The sequence below is a fragment of the Lichenostomus cassidix genome, unplaced genomic scaffold (genome assembly GCF_008360975.1).
Source record: "Lichenostomus cassidix isolate B80296 unplaced genomic scaffold, HeHo_3.0 HiC_scaffold_73, whole genome shotgun sequence".
Taxonomy (NCBI): domain Eukaryota; kingdom Metazoa; phylum Chordata; class Aves; order Passeriformes; family Meliphagidae; genus Lichenostomus; species Lichenostomus cassidix.
This window is the reverse complement of record NW_028148075.1, coordinates 1-14067: the sequence shown is the minus strand read 5'-3', so window position 1 is coordinate 14067 and position 14067 is coordinate 1. Positions and strand designations below refer to the sequence as shown.

The window sequence follows — 14067 nt, the reverse complement described above, 5'->3', positions numbered from 1 at the left end:
AGAAAGATCCTGGCATTGGGTGTATTATAACACGTTCTATATTTGAGAATTATATAAACATTATAAATTATATTACTATTACTATGATATTAACTAAAATAACAATATATGAACCCTTGTACAAGGGCATAGGAAAAAAAAAAAAGTCATTGTAAAACAGATGTTCCCCGCTGGCTCAGGTAGCCCCAGCAGAGAGAGGTTTGCAGATTAGCTGTCTGCTGATCTCCAGCAGCTCAGCCAGCAATGGCCACACAGACGAGGCCGTGACTTCCATATCCTGCGAAGCAAGTCATGCAGCCTCTGGGCTCTGGACATGGGAGCTCTCTCTGCTGCCTTGAGGACGTACAAGCTTTGCAGTGCCAGGTTTGATACGGCACTGCTTATGTCCTTGGCCGTGTCTTCAAGGGCTGCAAGAGAGAGGAAGAGAGCCACGGTCAGAGCCTGGATCTGCGGGGACCCGAGGAGAGTTCCCCGGCCAGGGCCATCCCCGCCAGCCTTTGCCATGGCCAGGGACGAGCAGGGACCAACGGGATCAGCCGGAAGGTGCTGGCCACGAATCCCCCACGTGCCCCTGAAATCTCTCTGTGCTCTGCCCACGCCGTCCCTCGTCCACACAGGGCACAGAGCAATGCAGAGCCGGGACAGGGATTGCAGCTCCTCCCTGCCAGCCGGCGCTGACACCCCACTGCCCTCACTCACCCTTGCAGATGACGTGGAATTCTTTCTGCTGCCCCCTCAGATGCCGCCCGAGAATCCCTGGGAACACAGAGCCCGGTGTCACAGCCCCAGCGGCACAGCTCCCCCACAGCGGCGCTGCCAGCCCCGGGGCCACAAGGCGTCCTGCGCCGGCAGAGCTCAGCCCGGGCGTTTGCCGCATCCGGACGCCCAAGGAAGGGCACGGCTCCCTGCGAGAGCGGGGCGGTAGCAGCCCCGAGGCCAGGCGGGGCTGCAGAGCCTTGGGCATGGATGCCCTGCCGGGGCAGCAGCCGGGGCTGGGGCCGAGCTGCGGCGGGGCGGGGCGGGGCGGGAGCCCGGGATCGTGCCTCACCAAGGAACCTGACGGCCGCCTCTCGCAGGGACTCCTGTGGGTTGTCCAGGTAGGGCAGGGCGTGGCGCAGGTGCTCGGCCGCCCGGCTCCTGTCCTTTGCCAGCTGGAGAGAGCGCCAGGAGGGAAGGCTTGGCGCGGGCTCTGCCCCTTGGCCTGCCCAGCCCTGGCCTCCCCTGCCCGCCGGCAGCCGCTGGCGCCGCGCTTTGGAGGGGGCAAAGGGCCGGAGTGCTGCCCGGGGAGCCGCACAGCCCAGCCGGGCCGGGGCTCCATCGGCACCCGGCTCGGGGCCAGGGCAGGCTGGAGAAGAGCCCGTGTGGTTCCTGGATGCAGCAGTGGGCAGGGGCACAGCTGCCAACCCCACACACTGGCCACCGGGGGAGGGTATTTTCTCCAGGCTGGGGCTGTGGTTTTCACGTCATCCTTACCAGACACTCGCCAAACTTCCAGAGTTTCTCCTCGTTGACAAGCTTTGCGATGTCCCACCACTTCAGGAACTTGGCCACAGCAAGCAGCGCTGTTCGAGAAGCCTGGAGAGCAGCAGAGACCCACAGATGGCACCACAGCTCAGGGCACAGGACGCCTAGAGCGCAGCCCATGAGGCACCAGGACAGGAGTCAGCTGAGCCCGCTCTCAGGGGCACTCCAGCAGCCCACAAGTCCTCACCTGTGCCACAGATCTCTTCTCATCATGGCAGTGGAAGAAGAATGGGAGCAGGCTCCGGCGCACTTGTATCTTCAGGAGCTCTTTTCCTTCTTTTTCTAAAGATGACATCAGAGCTCGGAAGATAAACATGGAGAGCAGCTGCACCTGGCTATCTTCCTGTCCAAAAGAAGGAAGAAATTACCCCAGCATTGGCTGCTCCAGGCCCACGTGGGCACAGGCCTGAAAAATCCATAGAACACAAAGTGTTCAGGCAGCACCCAGTGCCCATGCGTGGGGGCACAGAACCTTACGTTGTCAAAGAGTGGCAGGAGCGCCTCAGCCAGCTGCAGGGTGATGGGGCTGGATATCAGGGTGGCATTATCCAGAAAGAAAGAGCCGAGCACCACGATGGCCATCCTGACCACATCATTATCATTTTCCCGGAGGAGCTCCACGAGGTTTTCTGTCAGGCTCTGCATTCTATCAGCCTGTGCAGAACACAAGGCTGTGCAACCCCACCCTGCTGCTGCAGGGCCCAAAGCACTCAGGCAGCTGAACGCGGAGGCAGGAGAGCTGGGAGCAGCTGCGTCAGCTCCCGAAGCCCAGCCAAGCCCAAGTGACTGTGTTCCCTAGCCCCACGCTGCCATGAATGCTTCAGCTACTGCCCCTTCTCACCATTGAGGGATTGTCAATGAGCATGTGGAGGACTCTGAGAACCTGGAGACGTATCTCCCTGCGCTCGCTCTGCAGGTGCCTTGACAGGAGTTGCATGATGCTGTCACCACTTTCCTTCAAGTCCAACCATGGGACAACCTGAAAGGCACAGGCAGTGACGGGGGAGCCGGCCGGCAGGAGCCCAGAATCATTCAGGCCTAGGCCCATGCAGCAGCACAGGGCACGGGCACCGTCCCAGGCAGCTGCACCTACGAGAGGGCAGAGAGCCGGGAGGCAGCTGAGCGAGGCAGCACTGGCCTTCAGGCTCGCCTCCACAAGGAATGCCAGCGCGGGGAAATCCCAGTATGGCCTCTCTTTGCAGAGCATGTCAAGGAGGCTGCATAAGATGCTGCCAGACAAGAGCACGGATGCATTGCACATCTCCCTGGAAGGTGGAAAAAGGCACTAAGACGCTGACGTGGGATGGCAAACCTCTCACAGGCCTGACTCACAGAGTTGTGATCTTCTGCACCACCCTGCCAGGGGACCTGGGCCCTTTGTGAGCTGGCTGCTCCTGGTCAGCCTCCTCTCCCAGGCTTTTCCAGTCTGCTTGGCCATCCCTCCGTGACAAGGCCCTCTGGCCCACGACCATGGGGACTGTGTGGGGCACCCCGGGCACAGAGCACAAATGCCGAGGGCTGCGGGGAGAAGGGGATCTTACCTGGCCAGCACACCCACGGCATAGTGGTGGGTGTCAGCACAGAGCAGTGTGTCCCAGCCATGCCTGCGTTGCACTTCCAGCACCACATGCTCACACTGCTGTAGGCAGAGCAAGGCCTTGAGGGTCCTCACTGCGAAGCTGTGTGCAGAGCAAAGCCCAGGTCACGCTGGGACCACTGTCTCCTCTCCTGGGGGCATGAGAGGGACAGGAGGACTGGCACGGAGCACCTGTTGGGTTTGGTGGCCAGGCCGTGTTGCTCCTGGCATCCCTTCCAGAAGGCTTCAACCTCCTCTGGTGTATCCAAAGTGCTCGAGAACACTTGGAAGAGCAGATGCACAAAGACAATCGGGAAAAACGCTATCAGTACATGTTGGCCGCAGGGCACCTGGAGGATCTTCCACATCACCACCGTTGCCTGCAAAAGACAAACCGCGCCGAGACAGCGCTCAGTGCCGAGGTGTCCGTGTGGCAGGGCCCGAGCGTGGGAGGGAGAGGCCAGGGGAGAGGCAGGGGGAGCACCGGGCCTGGTGGCCCTGGACCTGCCCCTAGGCCAGGTTTCAGCCCAGCGCCTGAGGCAGGGAGATGCACTGGGGGAAGGAGGATGGAGAGCTGAGGGAGAGGCGACCTGGGGGCGAGCAAAGGCCACTTCCACAAACTCACAGCCAGGGCAAAGACATCCGTGAGCTCCCCATCACAAGTGAATGTGCTGTGCTTTGGCCAGGTTGCCAGCACATCAAGGAGAGTCAGCATCGCCAGCTCCGCAGTCTTGGGTGAGGTCATGATCGCTTTCCACATGGTCATAGCAGCTCTGTGGGGTCAGAGCTCTGTATCAGGAGAGTCTCCGCCAGAGCACCGTGCCATAGGCAGCTGTGGGGGCCCAGGCTGCCTTCCAGCCCTGTCTATGCCCACTGCCCACACGCCCAGGGGACAGGCTCCTGAGGGGACAGACCCCAGGGACAGGTTCCACAGGGTGATTGGCTGGTGAGCCCTGAGCTCTCTGGGCAGGTGGGTCCTGTACCTGTCACACGATGGGGCCACACGCAGGAGGGTTGTCACTACGTCAGCGGGGTATCGACAATATATGAACCCTTTTATAAGGGCATAGAAAAAAGAAAGTCTTTGTAAAACAGATGTTCCCCGCTGGCTCAGGTAGCCCCAGCAGTGAGAGGTATGAAGATTAGCTGTCTGCCGATCTCCAGCAGCTCAGCCAGCAATGGCCACACAGACGAGGCCGTGACTTCCATATCCTGCGAAGCAAATCATGCAGCCTCTGGGCTCTGGACATGGGAGCTCTCTCTGCTGCCTTGAGGACGTACAAGCTTTGCAGTGCCAGGTTTGATACGGCACTGCTTACGTCCTTGGCCGTGTCTTCAAGGGCTGCAAGAGAGAGGAAGAGAGCCACGGTCAGAGCCTGGATCTGCGGGGACCCGAGGAGAGTTCCCCGGCCAGGGCCATCCCCGCCAGCCTTTGCCATGGCCAGGGACGAGAAGGAACCAACAGGCTCAGCCGGAAGGTGCTGGCCACGAATCCCCCACGTGCCCCTGAAATCTCTCTGCGCTCTGCCCACGCCGTCCCTCGTCCACACAGGGCACAGAGCAATGCAGAGCCGGGACAGGGATTGCAGCTCCCCCCTGCCAGCCGGCGCTGACACCCCGCTGCCATCACTCACCCTTGCAGATGACGTGGAATTCTTCCTGCTGCCCCCTCAGATGCCGCCCGAGAATCCCTGGGAACACAGAGCCCTGTGTCACAGCCCCAGCGGCACAGCTCCCCCACAGCGGCGCTGCCAGCCCCGGGGCCACACGGCATCCTGCGCCGGCATGGCTCAGCCCGGGCCCTTGCCGCATCCGGACGCCCAAGGAAGGGCACGGCTCCCTGCGAGAGCGGGGCGGTAGCAGCCCCGAGGCCAGGCGGGGCTCCAGAGCCCTGGGCACGGATGCCCTGCCGGGGCAGCAGCTGGGGCTCGGGCCGAGCTGCGGCGGGGCGGGGCGAGGGCCCGGGATCGTGCCTCACCAATGAACCTGACGGCCTCTTCTCGCAGGGACTCCTGTGGGCTGTTCAAGTAGGGCAGGGCGTGGCGCAGGTGCTCGGCCGCTTGGCTCCTGTCCTTTGGCAGCTGGAGAGAGCGCCAGGAAGGAAGGCTTGGCGTGGGCTCTGCCCCTTACTCGGCCCAGCCCTGGCATCCCCTGCCCGCCGGCAGCCGCTGGCGCCGCGCCTTGGAGGGGGCAGAGGGCCGGAGTGCTGCCCGGAGAGCCGCACAGCCCAGCTGGGCCGGGGCTCCATCGGCACTCGGCTCGGAGCCAGGGGAGGATGAAGAAGAGCCCGTGTGGTTCCTGGGTGCAGCAGTGGGTAGGGGCCAGGGGAGGGGGTTTTCTCCAGGCTGGGGTGGGGCTTTCACGCCATCCTTACCAGGCACTCGCCAAACTTCCACAGCTCGTTCTTCTTCACCACCTCTGTCAGATCCCGTCTCTTCAGGAACCTGGCCACTCCAAGCAGTGCTTCCCGAGAAGCCTGGATAGCAGCAGAGACCCACAGATGGCACCCCAGCTCAGGGCACAGGACGCCTGGAGCGCAGCCCATGAGGCACCAAGCCAGGAGTCAGCGGAGCCCCCTCTCAGGGGCACTCCAGCAGCCCACGAGTCCTCACCTCTGCCACAGGTCTCTTCTCATCATGGCAGTGGAAGTAGAGTGGGAGCAGGCTCTGCCACGCCTTTGTCTTCAGGGCCTTTTTTCCCTTCTCCCCTAGAGAAGTCACCAAGCCTCGGAAGACAAACATGGAGCGCTGCTGCACCACACTGTTATCCTGTCGGAAAGGAAGAAAAAAAGACCTCAGAATTGGCTGCTCTGGCACACGCCTGAAGATCCACAGGGCACAAAAAGCCCAGGCCAGGACTAGTGCCTGTGCCCGGGGGCACAGAGCCTTACATTGTCAAAGAGTGGCAGGAGCGCCTCAGCCAGCTTCAGGGCGATGGAGCTGGGGAGCGGCACGACTTTGTCTGACACTCTATAGCCCAGTGCAGTGAGTGTCATTGCAACCATGTCTCCATCTGTGTCGTGCAGTAGCGTCATGAGGCTTTCAGTCAGCCTCCACATTCTTCCGGCCTGTGCAGAACACAAGGTTGTGCAACCACACCCTGCCGCCGCAGGGCTCAGAGGCCAAAGGGCTGTCCCAAAGCACTCAGGCAGCTGAGCCGGCAGGCAGGAGAGCTGGGAGCAGCTGCCTCAGCTCCTGAAGCACAGCCAAGCCTGCCTGACTGCATTCCCTTGCCCCATGCTGCCATTAATTCCTCAGCCGCTGCCCCTCCTCACCATCGATGGATTGTCAATGAGTTCCACGAGGGCCCTGAGCGCCAGGCGACGTCTCTCCCTGCACTCGCTCTGCAGGTGCCTTGACACAATTTTCAGGACTCTGTTACCACTTTTTGTCAAATCCTGGCATGGGATGACCTGAAAGGCACAGGCAGTGATGGGGGAGCCAGCTGGCCAGAGCCCAGAACCAGTCAGCACTGGGCCCAGGCAGCAGCACAGGGCATGGGCACCGTCCCAGGCAGCTGCGGCTTTGAGAGGGCAGAGAGCTGGGAGGCAGCTGAGCGAGGCAGCGCTGGCCTTCAGGCTCACCTCCACAAGGAATGCCAGGGCGGGCAGCTCCCACCGTGGCTCCTCTATGCTAAGAAGCCTGAGCATGTGGCGAGCGATCTCGGAAGACAAGCGTACGGAGACACGAGACATCTCCCTGGAAGAAGAGAAAAGGAACCAAGTCCATGAGATGGGGGGACAGACCTCTCCCAGGACGGTCTCACAGAGGCTTGGTCTTTGACCAGCATCCCTGGAGGGATGTGGGCAAATTGGGAGGCGACTCTTTCTGGACACCTTCCTCTCCCAGCCTGTTCCTGTCTGCTTGGCCATCCCTCAGTGACACGGCCCGCTGGCCCACAACCATGGGGACTGTGTGGGGCACCCCAGGCACAGAGCACAAATGCCAAGGGCTGTGGGGAGAAGGGGATCTCACCTGGCCAGCATACCCACGGCACAGTGGTGGGTGTCAGCACAGAGCAGTGTGTCCCAGCCACGCCTGCGTTCCATTGCCAGCACCACTTGCCCACACTGCCGTCGGCAGAGCAGGGCCTTGAGGGTCCTCAAAACGAAGCTGTGTGCAGAGCAAAGCCCAGGTCACGCTGGGACCGCTGTCTCCTCCCCTGGGGACATGGGAGGGACAGGAGGACTGGCATGGAACACCTGTTGGGGTTGGTGGCAAGGCCGTGTTGCTCCTGGCATCCCTTCCAGAAGGTTTCAACCTCATCTGGCATCTCCAAAGTGCTGAAGAACACTTGGAAGAGCAGATACACAAAGAGGATCGGGAAAAACGCTATCAGTACATATTGGCGACAGGGCAGCTGGAGGATCTTCCACATCACCACCGTTGCCTGCAAAAGACAAACGGCGCCGAGACAGCACTCAGTGCCGAGGTGTCCGTGTGGCAGGGCCCGAGCGTGGCAGGGAGAGGCCAGGGGAGAGGCAGGGGGAGCACCGGGCCTGGTGGCCCTGGACCTGCCCCTAGGCCAGGTTTCAGCCCAGCGCCTGAGGCAGGGAGATGCACTGGGGGAAGGAGGATGGAGAGCTGCGGGAGAGGCGAGCTGGGGGCGAGCAAAGGCCACTTCCACAAACTCACAGCCAGGGCAAAGACATCCCTGTTTTCCCCATCACAGGTGCACGTGCTGTGCTTTGGCCAGTTTGCCAGCACATCAAGGAGAGTCAGCATCGCCGGCCTCACAGTCCTGGGCGAGGACATGATCGCTTTCCACATGGTCATGGCAGCTCTGTGGGGTCAGAGCTCTGTGTCAGGAGGGTCTCTGCCACAGCACCGTGCCATAGGCAGCTGTGGGGGCCCAGGCTGCCTTCCAGCCCTGTCTGTGCCCACTGCACACACGCCCAGTGGACAGGCTCCTGAGGGGACAGACCCCAGGGACAGGTTCCACAGGGTGATGGGCTGGTGAGCCCTGAGCCCTCTGGGCAGGTGGGTCCTGTACCTGTCACACGATGGGGCCACACGCAGGAGGGTTATCACTACATCAGCGGGGTATTGCTCAGTCAGATCCACCACGGTACTGTCCAGCCTGAGCTGAGCCGAGTCATTTGACTTTAGCCATCGGTGGATGTATCTCACCATGGCTGGCACCTGGAGAAGGCCCAGGGAGAGCTGGAAAGCTTCCAGAGGGAGTAATGTCCCCAGCTTCCCCAGAGAAGTGCCTCCCTTCCCACCACACTGTGATGGCCTCAAAGGCTTAAAGATGCTACTGGGCATGGCTTGGGAAGCCAAGCGATTCTTGGAGAGCTCCAGCCCTGGCCACAGGCTGCTTACTTGCTTTGGACTGGAAACACCATTCTTCACAAGCAAATCCAGCAGAGCAGCACTGGTCTTCGTCTTGAAGACGGCAGAGTATGCTCTGGCCCCAGCATCTCTGATGCTGGTCTCTTCCTCCTGAAGTCTTCTGATGAATTTGCAAACCATCTACACGAGAAGGGCAAGAAGAGAGGGACACTCCATGGAGTTCTCCAGGCGCTCAGCTGAACAGTGACAGCAAGCCCAGCCCCAGTGGGATGGCTGCAGCTACCTGCGCTGTTCTGCGGAAGCGATCAAGAGCAGAGTCCTGCTGTTGTGTCTGGTCCGTGCCTGCATGTGGGAAAGAGTGAGCACAGCCAGGGCTGAGGGGCTGCAGGAGAGGCCAGAGAACACAGCCCAGGCCTGTGCTGCCCAGGCAGGGACAGCCCCGGGATGCCCAGGGGATGCAGCACGGCTGCAGCAGGGGTCAGCCCCAGCCCCTCTTCTAGTCTATCCATGGGCATGTCCCTGGGGGATGGGATGGGATGGGATGGGATGGGATGGGATGGGATGGGATGGGATGGGATGGGATGGGGCCAAGCTGGCTGCAGGCACCAGCCCTGTGGCCCAGCTCTGCCACTCACCCTCCGGCACCACTGGGGATTGCTCCACCTCTCCAGGCTGCTGTGCTGGGGCAGCTCCAGGGCCTTCTCCCTCCTCCTCCTCCCAGGCCACCTTGGGCTCGCTTGGGGGTTTCTGCTCCATGTCAGTGACCGGAACAATGGCTGCTTGCAGGAGAGACGCCTTGGGAAAGCTCTGGGTAAGCAAGTGCTGCAGTCGTGCCTTGAAGGCACCTGCAAGAGAGAAGTCTTGGGAAGGCTACAGGACAGCAAGTCCTGCACTCTGGTCTTGAGGGCTCCTGCCACAAGGACAGGAGACTCCTCGTCCTTGGTGACTGTGGTCACCAAGTCCCACGGTCTGGCCTCGAGGGCACAGGCCACAGGGATAGGCGATGCCTCGGAAAAGCTCCGAGTCACCAAGTCCCGCGGTCTGCCCTCGGGGGCAGCTGCAAAAGAGAAGCCTCGAGGAGGCCACAGGTCACCAAGTCCTGTGGCTTGGCCTCGAGGTCACCTGCAGGAAGAACGCCTCGGAAAAGCTCTGGGTCGGCAAGGAACGAGTGCGCTGTGGGAAATCCTCACGGCAACGCTCTGTCCCGTCCTGTCCCGTCGCGTGCTCCGAGCACTGAGGCTTAGCTGTGTCGCTTCCAGCACCTATGTCACAGCATGTCACAAAGGGCCCGTGGACATGCCGTCCCGTGGCATCCCACGATGACTATGCTGCACCATGTCACAAAGGGCCCTTGCACACGCTGCCACCTGCCCTGGGGCCGCCCCCACCCCAGGATGGCTGCTGGCCATCCTAAACACGGGGGTGTCACACACACAAGGAAGGCGTGGGCCAGGGCACCAATGCTGCTCTGAGCCCTGGGGCTTGGGGAGCACTGAAATCAGCAGGTGTGGCAGAGTCCCCACAAAAGCACACCTGCCACCCCCCCGTACCCTGGCAGTGCTGGTGCCCGTCTGCTGCCACACAGACCTGTGCCCCTGCCGGGCTTCTCTGCCAGGGGGCAGCCAAAGCCAACGGGTAGGTGCCCAATGGCAGGAGCAGCTGGAGCAGCTGGAGGCAATGCTTGGTATCTGTCAGATGATGTTGCTCCTTCCTGGAATGATTGTTTTTCATGGAAGGGATTAGCAGCAGCACCAGAACACCATCAGCTGCTGTGTTTCACGGGACAAAGAGATTCTACAGAGACACTGTCATGTTTCCTTGTGCTCTTCTGTCTGTTTTTCTGGGAAAAACATTCGTCCATCCTCTGATGTTCAACGCTGCAGTTGCTGCGTGTCTGGCTGTGGCAGCTCACGTCCAAACACAACTGGGTGCCTACTTGGCAAGGCAATGGACGGCCACCAACTGGGAAGCTCAAGCATGGCTATATCTAAAGCTTCCAACAATCTCTTCTCCATCTCCAAAGGCAAACACGTGTTTGAAAATTGCAATTTGGAGAATTGCAATGCTCCCGGGATACAAATTATCACAAAAGAAAGCAGCAAGGATTGCACACAAAGCCTTTGGAAACACTCCCTAGATGAATTCAAGTCTCTCCCATGCAGGGCTGTCACAGCTGAGCTTCTACACTGCCACACGGTTCCAGGGTGAGCGGGAAGAAGTCCACAATGTTCATGTACAGTCTGAAATGGGGATGCAGGGTTGGACCGAAGGCTTTCCTCAGGGGGATGGTGCCGAAATCCAGTGCGTTCTGGGGCGCCAGCATGACAGAGCACAGCAGGTCTGACGGACAGCCTGTGCAAGGAACAAGCGAGATCTGGTGTTGTGGGTGCCTGGCACTGGGCTTCTGGAGAATGATTGCCTGAGAAGGTGCTCGCTCTCCCCTGCCACAGATGGGCAGAGGAGAGGAAAACAAATTTAACAAAGGGGTCATGAGTACATTTGTTGTACACCAATTACAACGTATAATAACAAAGACTTTTTTTTTTCCCAATTTATTAAAGGGACTGCAGGTACCAGTCTGGGTGCTTAGCCTTCTAAGCAAATTGTATTTATATCAGACGACTAGAAATACATGTAAAGAGTGCATGCACCGGCGTGCCAGCTTTGGGAACAAAAGTTGATAGCGTTTAGGGACAGGCTGCGATCTCACAGGGTGGGAGCGCTGAAAAGCCCAGTCCGCTCCCGGCAGCCCGCCGGCGCCTCGCCCAGAGGCACACAGCCACAGCGGCTGGCAGTTCCCGCGCCCCGCGGCTGAGGGGAGCGGCGGGGCGGAGCCGCTCGATGCTGGGCGGGAAACGTACCCTGCGGCGCGGAGGAGGCGGCGGCGGCTGCGCAGCAGGGAGTGGCGCGGGCCTGCCGTGTCCCTCAGGGCGCCCGCGGCCCCTCAGCGGCCGTGGCGTGCGTGCGGGCAGCCGCGTGTCCCCTCAGCGACACACGGCATGCCCGGCTGCCCCTCGGGTGACCATCGCGATCCCTCAGTGACCCTGACGTACCCTCAGGAACACGACAGACTCCTGCCTCCCCTTCAGTGACGCCCGTGTCTGCTCCGTGCGACCCACATCACCTGGCACACGCATTCCCCTCAGAGACCTTCATGGCCCCTCAGCGACACACGTGCCTCCGCCTCAAATGTCCTTCGTGTCCCCTCAGCATAACAAGGGGTACCCTCCTCCCCCTCAGTGACCCCCATATCACCTCAGGGGAATCCGCAGCACCTGACACCCTCCTCCCCCTCAGTGACCCTCATGTCCCTTCAGTGGCATGCGGGGCACCCACGTGGCCTTCAGAGACCATCACAGCACCTCATCAACGCACAGGGCATCCATCTTCCCTTCAGTGAGATAAAAGGCATCTGCCACCCACTCAGGGAACCTCATGTCCCCTCAGCATCCCTTGGGGCACACTCCACTACCTCGGTGACCCTCGCGTTCCATCAGCAAATGGAGGGACACCAGCCACCCCCTCAGCAATGCACCCTGGGTACAGGCAGTCATGCCGGGCAGGGGCCACCAGCCGGCAGAAAGCTGCTGGGGCTGGGGGAAAAGCCCTGCTCTCCTTACAGGTGGGGCTGGGAGTTGGGAGAGCTCCATTTGCCCCCTCAAGTGCAGAGACAAGGGATCTCACCCTCCTTGTAGGGCTGCACCTCTCTCCGGGAAGCCCAAGGAGCGTGATGGCAAAAGGCCAATGACAGCAAAGCAAAGACCCAGCCCTGCTCACTGAGGGTCACTGAGGGAGTGGAGGGTGCCGCAAGTGATACTGAGGGGACGTGTGGCTCACTGAGGGAAAATGAGGGGACATCCACCAGTGGCTCACGTCCACTGAGTCTACTGAGCCCTTTCCCTGGACAGGACCCTTCTGGAACTGCAAAGCTCGCACGCTCATGTATCCGTGCCCCGGGAACGCTCTTGGCCCAGAGGGCCTTGCTCATGGTGCCTCTTGGGCTCAAAGCTGCTGCTCTTCTTCCTCTGTCTTGCCCAAAGCCACAGAGGTCAGCCTCCCCCGCAACAAGAGGAACAAGACTCAATACCCAGGCAGTCAAGCTCATGGCCTAAGGCTGAGCAGGGCCAGGGCCCCAGTCGCAAGGACAGGGAGGGCAGGCGCCCAGCCCCACAACCCCTGGGCCCACAGGTCTGAGAGGCTGGGAGCAGGGGTACACACCTCATTTTGGGAGGTCCCTCCAACCGGTCAGTGAGGGAGATGCCTTGGGGAAACACCAGAGCAGCCGGGTTGCAGGAACAGGGGGGCTGCCTGAGGGCTTCTTCTGGCCTCTGATACCCAATTCCTCAGCGCTTCCCACCACCCCATCCCCTCAGGGGCCTCCTGTCCCCTTGCAGCCTCCTGCTGCCCACCCCCTCACGCATCCCCCTCGTGCCTTCCCACTGCCTTGTCCCATCAGGGCCTCGGCAGCAGCTCATCCCTGCAGGCCTCCCACCGCCCTGTCCCCTCAGGGTGTCCCCCAGCCCGGCCATCCTGCCCGGCTGTGGCGCAGCCCCGACAAAGCTCCAGAGGAGCCCCGGATCAAGAGGCACCGGGGAGCCCTCAGCAATCCAGCCAGCAACACACGGGCAGGAGGACACAGGTGGAGCTTCCAGGCTGCCAGAGGGCTTGTGGCCATCTCCAGGCACCAGTCTCGCAGGGATCCCTGCAGCTGTGGCCTCTGCCAGCCCGCTCCGTTGGAAGTGTTTGGGCTTCGGCAGAACCAGCGAAGGCCAAGGGGCTTCTGGCCACTTCCACACTGCATGCTCGGGCAACTTGCTGGGCACAAGCACCCGTCTTCCCCTCTTCCCCTATGCCCTGCAGACACTGGGCACCAAAAGAAAGATCCTGGCACTGGGTGTATTATAACACATTCGGTATTTGAGAATTATATTAAAAATATCAATTATATTACTACTTATATAATATTAATTACATTAGCAGTATATGAACCCTTTTTTTAGGGCATACTAAAAAAAAATTGAAGTCTTCATGAAAACAGATGTTCCCCGCTGACTCAGGTGGCCCCAGCAGACAGAGCACACAGATCAGCTCTCAACAGAGCTCCAGCAGCGTAGCCATCCACAGCCTCGCAGTGGAGGCCGTGTCTTCCATGCCTGCTGGAGCTGCTCTTGCAGCCTCTGCACTCTGGACAAGCGAGTCCTCTGGACGGCCTGGAGGATGTACAACGTTTGAAGGGCCAGCTTTGCGATGGCGGGGCTGACGTCATCTGCCATGTCTCCGAGGGCTGCAAGAGAGAGGAAGAGAGCCACGGTCAGAGCCTGGATCTGCGGGGACCCGAGGAGAGTTCCCCGGCCAGGGCCATCCCTGCCAGCCTTTGCCATGGCCAGGGACGAGCAGGGACCAACGGGATCAGCCGGAAGGTGCTGGCCACGAATCCCCCACGTGCCCCTGAAATCTCTCTGTGCTCTGCCCACGCCGCCCCTCGTCCACACAGGGCACAGAGCCATCCAGAGCCGAGACAGGGATTGCAGCTCCCCCCTGCCAGCCCCCGCTGACACCCCGCTGCCATCACTCACCCTTACAGATGACCTGGAATTCTTCTTGCTGCCCCCTCAGATGCTGCCTGAGAATCCCTGGGAACACAGAGCCCGGTGTCAGAGCCATTGGCTGTGC

The 14067-nt window shown here is 60.7% G+C and overlaps 4 protein-coding genes across 4 annotated transcripts; all 4 read right to left on the bottom strand.

Moving 5' to 3' along the window:
• Window positions 1–24: 24 nt before the first annotated feature.
• On the bottom strand, window positions 25–6796 carry LOC146420110 (uncharacterized). The gene is made up of 8 exons (XM_085048633.1): window positions 6684–6796; window positions 2366–2503; window positions 2002–2178; window positions 1712–1867; window positions 1474–1575; window positions 1049–1151; window positions 700–756; window positions 25–407 (listed from the first exon to the last, which is right to left on the bottom strand). The coding sequence occupies exons 1-8, from the start codon at window positions 6792–6794 to the stop codon at window positions 208–210; spliced, it is 1044 nt and encodes a 347-aa protein (XP_084904759.1). The 5' UTR covers window positions 6795–6796; the 3' UTR covers window positions 25–207.
• Window positions 4207–5645, bottom strand: LOC146420112 (uncharacterized). Its single transcript, XM_085048631.1, has 4 exons — window positions 5475–5645; window positions 5079–5181; window positions 4735–4791; window positions 4207–4442 (listed from the first exon to the last, which is right to left on the bottom strand). The coding sequence occupies exons 1-4, from the start codon at window positions 5643–5645 to the stop codon at window positions 4243–4245; spliced, it is 531 nt and encodes a 176-aa protein (XP_084904757.1). The 3' UTR covers window positions 4207–4242.
• Window positions 5680–6673, bottom strand: LOC146420111 (uncharacterized). The gene is made up of 3 exons (XM_085048634.1): window positions 6375–6673; window positions 5991–6167; window positions 5680–5868 (listed from the first exon to the last, which is right to left on the bottom strand). Exons 1-3 carry the CDS (start codon window positions 6375–6377, stop codon window positions 5680–5682), a joined length of 369 nt encoding a protein of 122 aa, XP_084904760.1. The 5' UTR covers window positions 6378–6673.
• A 274-nt stretch (window positions 6797–7070) lies between the features above and the next one.
• On the bottom strand, window positions 7071–9655 carry LOC146420109 (maestro heat-like repeat-containing protein family member 1). The gene is made up of 7 exons (XM_085048632.1): window positions 9030–9655; window positions 8678–8736; window positions 8425–8574; window positions 8093–8241; window positions 7735–7882; window positions 7302–7489; window positions 7071–7212 (listed from the first exon to the last, which is right to left on the bottom strand). The coding sequence occupies exons 1-7, from the start codon at window positions 9148–9150 to the stop codon at window positions 7071–7073; spliced, it is 957 nt and encodes a 318-aa protein (XP_084904758.1). The 5' UTR covers window positions 9151–9655.
• Window positions 9656–14067: the final 4412 nt, after the last annotated feature.

Bases quoted from the DNA above. Each gene is read 5' to 3' on its own strand.
- LOC146420112 (XM_085048631.1), bottom strand. From the start codon at position 5,645: ATGGGCTGCGCTCCAGGCGTCCTGTGCCCTGAGCTGGGGTGCCATCTG. The intron at 5,182-5,474 runs GTAAGGATGGCG...CGCTCTCTCCAG, and splicing joins GGAAGTTTGGCGAGTGCCTG to CTGCCAAAGGACAGGAGCCA. The intron at 4,443-4,734 runs GTGAGTGATGGC...TCTCTCTTGCAG, and splicing joins ATTCCACGTCATCTGCAAGG to CCCTTGAAGACACGGCCAAG.
- LOC146420109 (XM_085048632.1), bottom strand. From the start codon at position 9,150: ATGGAGCAGAAACCCCCAAGCGAGCCCAAGGTGGCCTGGGAGGAGGAG. The intron at 8,575-8,677 runs GTAGCTGCAGCC...CTTCTCGTGTAG, and splicing joins GCTTCCGCAGAACAGCGCAG to ATGGTTTGCAAATTCATCAG. The intron at 7,883-8,092 runs GTACAGGACCCA...CTGACCCCACAG, and splicing joins GTGGCCCCATCGTGTGACAG to AGCTGCCATGACCATGTGGA.
- LOC146420111 (XM_085048634.1), bottom strand. The intron at 5,869-5,990 runs GTAAGGCTCTGT...CCTTTCCGACAG, and splicing joins TCCTGCCACTCTTTGACAAT to GATAACAGTGTGGTGCAGCA.
- LOC146420110 (XM_085048633.1), bottom strand. From the start codon at position 6,794: ATGTCTCGTGTCTCCGTACGCTTGTCTTCCGAGATCGCTCGCCACATG. The intron at 1,576-1,711 runs GTGAGGACTTGT...GCTGCTCTCCAG, and splicing joins AGAAGAGATCTGTGGCACAG to GCTTCTCGAACAGCGCTGCT. The intron at 408-699 runs GTGAGTGAGGGC...TCTCTCTTGCAG, and splicing joins ATTCCACGTCATCTGCAAGG to CCCTTGAAGACACGGCCAAG.